This window comes from Leuciscus leuciscus (assembly GCF_965113295.1).
Source record: "Leuciscus leuciscus genome assembly, chromosome: 3".
In the NCBI taxonomy this organism is placed as follows: domain Eukaryota; kingdom Metazoa; phylum Chordata; class Actinopteri; order Cypriniformes; family Leuciscidae; genus Leuciscus; species Leuciscus leuciscus.
In genome coordinates, this window is record NC_138727.1 from 37,544,360 (window position 1) to 37,551,609 (window position 7,250).

Here is a 7,250-nt window from a genome sequence, read left to right on the forward strand (position 1 = left end):
AGCTTCTTTCTTTCATATATCATTACTAACAAGTATTTTAAAACACGTTGCTTCTCCATTCCCACTTTCTGTGCTATATAAATAGTAAAATTTTATAAAAAGACTGTAAAGTTTATGTGTAAATATTCAAGATTACATCTCATCTGTTAGGAGTATGACCTCAAAGGCAAATTTTTTTTGTAAAAGTGTAATTTAGATCCTAAAGCTAAATCTAATCCATCAATCAACTATAGTTTATTTGCTCTTTTTTCCTGACCATATACAAAAATCTTTTCTGCTTAACAGAATGATTCAGAAAGCTACAATGATAATCTTTATCAGGGACATAATACAGGGAAAAAACCCCAAATTCAAGCTCAAATTCAGTGTATTCTCTCGGAGCAATCCGATCTCCGAAGAGAGTGCCTGAAACCCTGAATCCTAAATTGAGCCTGGAAATCCAAGAGAGCTGTGGGAGTGACGGAGAGCTGACCGGTCTGATAAAGGGAGAGACAGATAGAGAGGGGAATTTTGGAGTTAAGGAGGGGGAGCAGTAGAGCAGCTGGTGTTTCACAAAGAGGAAGGGGGAAGAGAGAAGAGATAGAAGCAAAGAGAGAGAGAGATTACAGGCGCTACTACACCCTGCGGATCAGTTTACAACACCCTAACTGTTGCATGCTCTCTCAGACAAAGAGCAACAGGACAGTGTGGATGGGAGGGGAGGATGTGTCTCTCTGCAGAGTATGCTGGCTTTCACAGCATTAAATATTCATCACTCTGGGATGTATTAACAGGATGGCATCCAAATAAATGATTTCACGGGGCGGACCGAATTGAAATTCTTGCATTGAACCAGGAAACAGTGGTTTTTAAGTGCTTTATAAAAATCGGAGATTAGCATAACAATAGAACATTAAATTTAACACACCAAACACACAGAGAGAGAACAAAGTCTAATCGTGTACATTAGTGACATTTCTTCCTGAATAACAAATCAAGCAGTTAAACCACAATGAACAATTAGATCAAGAGAATGAGAGAGAAAGAGAGCATTTACACAGCGATTGAGTACTTCGCATCAAGATCAATGTATGGAGGACTAGCCCAAGGCACTGAAATAATGAAAGTGTGGTTTTAGTAATGGAACAGTTATGCAAGCTGCACTAATGCTTCAGAACGTTGGATAATGAGTAGAACTCATCATGGACACAGAACTGATGACGTCACAATTGGGAGGAGCTGGAATAAAAAAAGGGCTTTGGAACACATGGCCAGATTTTGCCTTTATGAGGTCATGAGAAAATGCAGCTGTTTTACACTTGGGGGGAAAGAAATGGGGAGGGAAGCGATCGAGTTTCTGAACCACCCATCAGAGTTATTAAACCAGCTGTTGATTAGCTTAAAGACAGGAATACGCCAGACCAGTATGCTCTTCACTGGAAATCATGCACTGATATTACAATTCTAGTTGATACAGATAAGCCGATAAATTATTTTCATGGTGTAACCAATAAATTAATAAATTGTAGGTTAAATTCTTGTGCAATGAGGGCTAGACGATACCAATATGAGGGCCTCCAACAACCTTTCACTCATGTGAACGCAGCAATTAGCAAACAATGACAATCCAATCAACTTTAATCAATTGACAGCAAGGGTAATATAAATGTAAAACTAGAGGAAGCAAACATGCACAATAAAATATCCAATAGCAACCAATACAGGTAAGATAAAAAATCTCAAGCTACATGTGAACATGAACACTGGGGAACAGCCCTATGATGACTTAAAGGGGTCCTATTATGCCATTATACGAAGTCTTGATTTTGTTTTTGGGGTGCAGAATATGCTTGATTGATCAAAAAACGCATAATTTTTTCACATATTTTACATTATTACTAGCCTGACGTCGTCATACTCAGATTCTAGTCAGAATGTGAGTCTGATACTGCTCCATTGAGCTTTGATTATGGGGCGTGTTTCAACCGAACCAGGAAGGAAAATGCCTCTGCATTCAATTGGATAGACCTATAACCAATCAGAGCAACAGAGTAAGTGACGTATGTTTTTCATTCATGTTTTTCCGATCGACAAATGTCTTGATCGCGGTTCTCTGTTCCTCTTTTAAAATTAATGCGCTGTCGATATCTTCTATAACAGACGCGATGGCGGAATCTACACATAATGTTTTATAAACAAAGTTCGAGAGGAGCACGTTCAAATAATCAATCCAATCAACTTGTCATCAAACAATGACCGTCTGGTCTACACTATCAGCATGAGAGGAAGCATATATTTATTCACTTTGTCAACTCACCTAACATTCCATGACAGTTTTCAGCATCCCTCCACTCACTCTCGGCTTGTTCTTCCACAGCCTGGAATACGGGGGGAGCACTTTGGGTTCGGTCCGAATACCGAGCCCTGAGCCTCTCCTCAAACAGCACGCCAAATATGCATTTATTCTATATGACTTATTTGTAAGTGTGAACTCGTGAAATAACAATTCTCCAGCGGCAGTCATCTGTGTTGTAAACGAATTCAACCCAAGCGCTCATTGGTGACGTGGATGATTACGTTACGTTGCTCATCTGTCCATCATCGTATAAAGCCCGCCCTGACAATTTGATTGGTCCGAACAATTTTTGTTCGGGCATAATAGCTCCTCAACGGAACGAGTCCAGACCGAACTTCCCGACCTAAAAATTTTGTGGGCGGGGCTAAGTTCGGTTGGCATCCAGGCTACATTTTTACAGGTCCTCACTCCCCAGTCTGGTTGTCGTTTTCGATGAAGCCCCTCCTTCCGAAATACGAAATGTGCTGTGATTGGTTAGCTGGTCCAGTGTGTTGTGATTGGCAGTGCTTAGTGCGTGTTCGGGAAATGTCCTGCCTCTCCACAACTGGGAGTTCTTTTCTAGTGTAAATATTAACGATGGCATCAATTTCAAACTATTTCGGTGAACAAAAGCAAAGAGCTTACAAAAGCTACAGTAAACACTACATCAATACTGTAATGTTAGTTAGCAGGCTAGCAGAGGCAAAGCTTTGCCCTTCGTTGACATCATAGCTATATAGCAATTTATGAGCTTATAATTGGAACTGTAAATTTAAAACAACTACAAATAATAATACATACAAGTTGTGATCCATAAACAACAGATTGTCTCGACAAAATGGTAATGGCTACGTCTTTCAGGAGAAGCTTTTGTGCGTATAGCCTGCACTGTACTCTCTTCTGGAAGCTGATCTCCGTAAAATGTGCAGCGCACAGACAAACGTTGAGGTTATAATGTTCAGGCACAGTGTAAAAAATAAATTTCAACCTCTCTAAGTTTATTAACCCTAGGACAAACTTTTTCCAGCGACAACAACTCTTCTCTAAAGCAGCCCAAGAGGGCCTCACCCCTTTGTTGCGTGTTCTCGGGGGCAGGGTTTATGTCAATTTTAGGGTTTGCGATGTCACCAACCCAGGAAGAAGCTCGTTGTAGTCCCTACCAGCCGTTTGTTGTAGTCCTTAAAAAGTGATTTCAGTAATAGAAAATATATCCCTTTGCACTGAACTTCGAGCGTCGTAACTTTGCAAATGTGGTTTATGCTCAAACAGCAACATTACACAATAACTAAAGTTAAAAAAGTGAAATCATAATCAAGGACCCCCCCCTTTAAATAATAAAAAAACACAAAAGGCAAAAATAAAAAACACAAAGAAGCAAATGTTACCCCTCAGCAACAGTACTGAGAGATGGATATTTACATAAACCAACAGATAAATTCAAGTTAGTCCAATCCAGGTGGTCAACACAAACCTGACAGCATTGAGTCACCAGTACACACACACACACTAGGGGTCAGTAAATAGGCTGAGGGTGTGGCGGTAGAGCACAACATGAAGTCAATGGTGAATATGATCTGGAGCTGTGGTAACACAATGGAGTCCATTATGCCTGAGCATCAGTCTCATGCCCTCATGATCCCCTCCAAAACTGCACAATCAGCCAAACACACCACAGCCAATCAGATCTCAGCAATAACTTTTCTGGCAAACAGAGATGCAGACAGATACTGACAAGTGCGCTCTTCTTGGCAAGCTCAACTTTGAGCATCCTCACCAAATCAAATCCAAATGTTAGACTGTAATAAAACAAAAACAACATACTCTTTCTTATCACACTCTTAAAAATAAGGGGTTAAGACTAGGCTAAATCATTCATGAGTTGTTTTTTAGTCTGACTTTGGTTTGGTTTTGGTTCACAAAACTAATCAGAACAATTTGTTAGTGAATTAGACTCAACCAGAGTTTAAGTTCTTGAGTAACTAAATGTATGGGGGGGGGGGGGGGGGGGGGGCTACTTTATTCAATTTTTACGTGAACTACTGTAACCAACTGTGTTCATTGCACTAAAACTGCTTACTTAGATAAAATTAACATCCAATTTCCATTGATACAAAATGAAACCAAACGTACACCTTATTCTATAGACCTACATACAGGCGCATCGATATGCTGATGGTATGTACCTATTGACAAAAACAATACGCAACTGTGTTAAAAGCCAGTGAAATGAAGGCAGGACAGCAAAAAGGGAATTAACCTACTCTTCAAACCCCATTAAGCAGGTCTAATGCTTAGAGGGCTGGGAACTTACTTAATAAAACACACAGATACACAACAGGAGTTCACAGGGATAAGGCTTTGCGGAACATGCTAGCCTAGCACATAACATTAAGTTATGTCAGCTCCATCTGTGAACTGGTAATCTAGTGAGCAAATAAACTGTTAGGTTGTGAGCTTGCGATGCATCTGTGTCCAGAATCGCCTGCTGTGAGGATAAGAAAGATAAGATCATTGCATCTCAATTTGAAACTTGAGGGCTCTCTCAACAAAACAAAAACAAAAATGATGGTCATTATGTGAATCAGCTGTTGTCATTCAGTCACTGACATAATCACATTCACATTCCTGATGATGACGGTTCTTGCTTAGTCATCCTGTGTGGACACGAGTGTGTGCATGAGGCTATGTCCACATTGTTAGTTGTAACCATATAGGAGATGCTTCATGAAACAGGGAAAATATGTATAGGAGTCGGACTATGACTTTGTTGGTGTTTTCCATGTTGTCTGCAAGTATCTGGTCACTTATGACAACAATCAGTCACATTCAGCAACATTACACGAATATCTACAAAAAGGTTTAAATTGGGAAAACAGTGGTGGCCTTAAAGAAGCTTTAAAAGATTAAAGTGCAGTAGATACATTAACTGGACTAGTGAAAGTCAATGAATCAGCCAGAATGATTCATCTGCCAATGCTTGGTCAGTTTCAGCATATTATCCAAATAACTGATTTATTAATGGAAGGGTTCTCCCTTTTTTCAGATTAAAAATCGTACCAAAAATGTTTCTGCTTTCAACTTTTCAAAGAATTGGCATCATATTACCGTGATTTTGTTTCAAAACTGTACGACTTTCTTTTTTCTGTGGAACATAAAAAAAAAAAATGTCATACCATAGAAGTCAACGGTGACCAAAAGAGGTTGTCGACATTCTTCAAAATATCTTTGTGTTCCACAAAATAAAGAAATTATACAGGTTTACATGATAACAGAACTTTTATTTGGGGGTGAATTACTCTTTAAAGCATGAATGTAAAAAATTGCATCAATTTTTACCACATGAAATGCACTATACATAATATTATTCAATTCCAAAAAAATGAATTGAAAACAGAAAAAATTTACAAAATAGTGAAAAGGAAACAAAAAAGAACCCTTCGGTTAAATCGACTAAATTGGTTATTCGGATAATCTGCTGAAAATTCCTAAATATCCTTGGTTCAGTCTGTCTGATACATCGACTATCACTATTCCAGTCAATGGTGCTATATGTTGCTCTTTTAAAGCTTCTTGTTGAACATTTGTTTTAAACTGCTTTTGACATTTTTCCCAAAGAATCTGGTCAGCATATGTGCCCATGTTACGTAAGTGTGCTGGCTTACATTTAACAGACCATGAAAATAAATACATATAAAACATTTCGGTTACACTTTCCAGAAGTCATAAAAGGGTGAAGACTATCTATACAAGGCCTAAACTTAGTCTTCATTTTACTTGTTTTAGTTCAGTAACATCTTATGTTAACAATTCTCTGGCACACCACAACGAGAAAACATAAATATTGGTGTTTAAAACAGAGCAGGTCTAAAACAACCAAGCTCAACAGGGTTTTCCAAATGAACTGCAGTATATTTAGTGTACAACCCAAACATTTTGACTTGTGTTTAGCCACCACAAATGTCTCTTTACACCATAATGGAGGAGAAATGGCCCCTCGGATGAAGGGTGGATGGGGGATCCATCGCTTTAGAGATAAACTCAAATCATTCTTCCATTCAGATGAGCTTTCCAAGTAAAAGTGAATGCATCTCATCATGGGTCTTAAAAGCAACTGTATTGTCTGCCCCCCAAATCCATGGGATTATATTGGTATAATAAAACACGTGAGGGGTTTTAGGATCTAACTAGAAGGGTGCAATACTCTAACTGTACATTTTTGAGGGGTTTATTCTGTAATAAGCAGTCAACTTACTTGGATGGAGTCATTTGCCATGGTTGTATCTGGATTGGCGTTTGTATCAGGACACCCAATTTGTCGTTCCTCTTCTTCCTAGATTCTCAATGATCGCCGACAAACAATGTCAGCTCTCAATGCAACCGTTTAAGATCCAGCAGCGGTTGGACGACTTACTAAAACTCTGTTCATATAATAAATGCTGTTTCATCACTGTCAGACCTGATGCAGGTTGTCATTTGGACAAAACCGAAGCCTCGAAAATTCCTTCAATTTAAAATAAAACAACTGCATGTAAAACATGATATAAAAGCATTAGCTACATAAATGGCAATGTTCAATCAAACTATAATCTGGCATATCGACAGCTTGCAGTTAAGTTGAATGTATTTTTCCATGATAGCGCCCTAAAATAGTTCTTCTGGTGGAGCTCGTTACAGATGCATACATGTACCGCATTGGTCAGGGTAAGTGGTCAAAAGAGTTGAGCTTTTCTTCTTCATCTGAAAACACCAACGCGTATATTCAGTTCAACAGCTAGCTCATTATCAAACGAGGCCCGAAGTGTTCACATTCACAGCCGGTGAATAATACAACAATCCGCTCCTCTGGAAAAAGATACTGTCGCCGCTCTCCAGTGTGTTCCTCGCGCGCCAGTGATGAGGCTCGTGTACTCTCTCCGGGCGCGAGCATTGTGGACGC

General features: G+C 39.2%; 1 protein-coding gene across 1 annotated transcript in view; it reads right to left on the reverse strand.

The window, feature by feature from the left end:
- Positions 1-7,231, reverse strand: part of pkn1a (protein kinase N1a) — a 48,715-nt gene extending 41,484 nt beyond the window's left edge. The window contains exon 1 of the mRNA XM_082163511.1: positions 6,567-7,231. Coding sequence (XP_082019637.1) covers positions 6,567-6,587 — 21 coding nt within the window. The 5' untranslated portion in view covers positions 6,588-7,231. The remainder of the gene's footprint in view (positions 1-6,566) is intronic.
- Between the last annotated feature and the right edge of the window lie 19 nt (positions 7,232-7,250).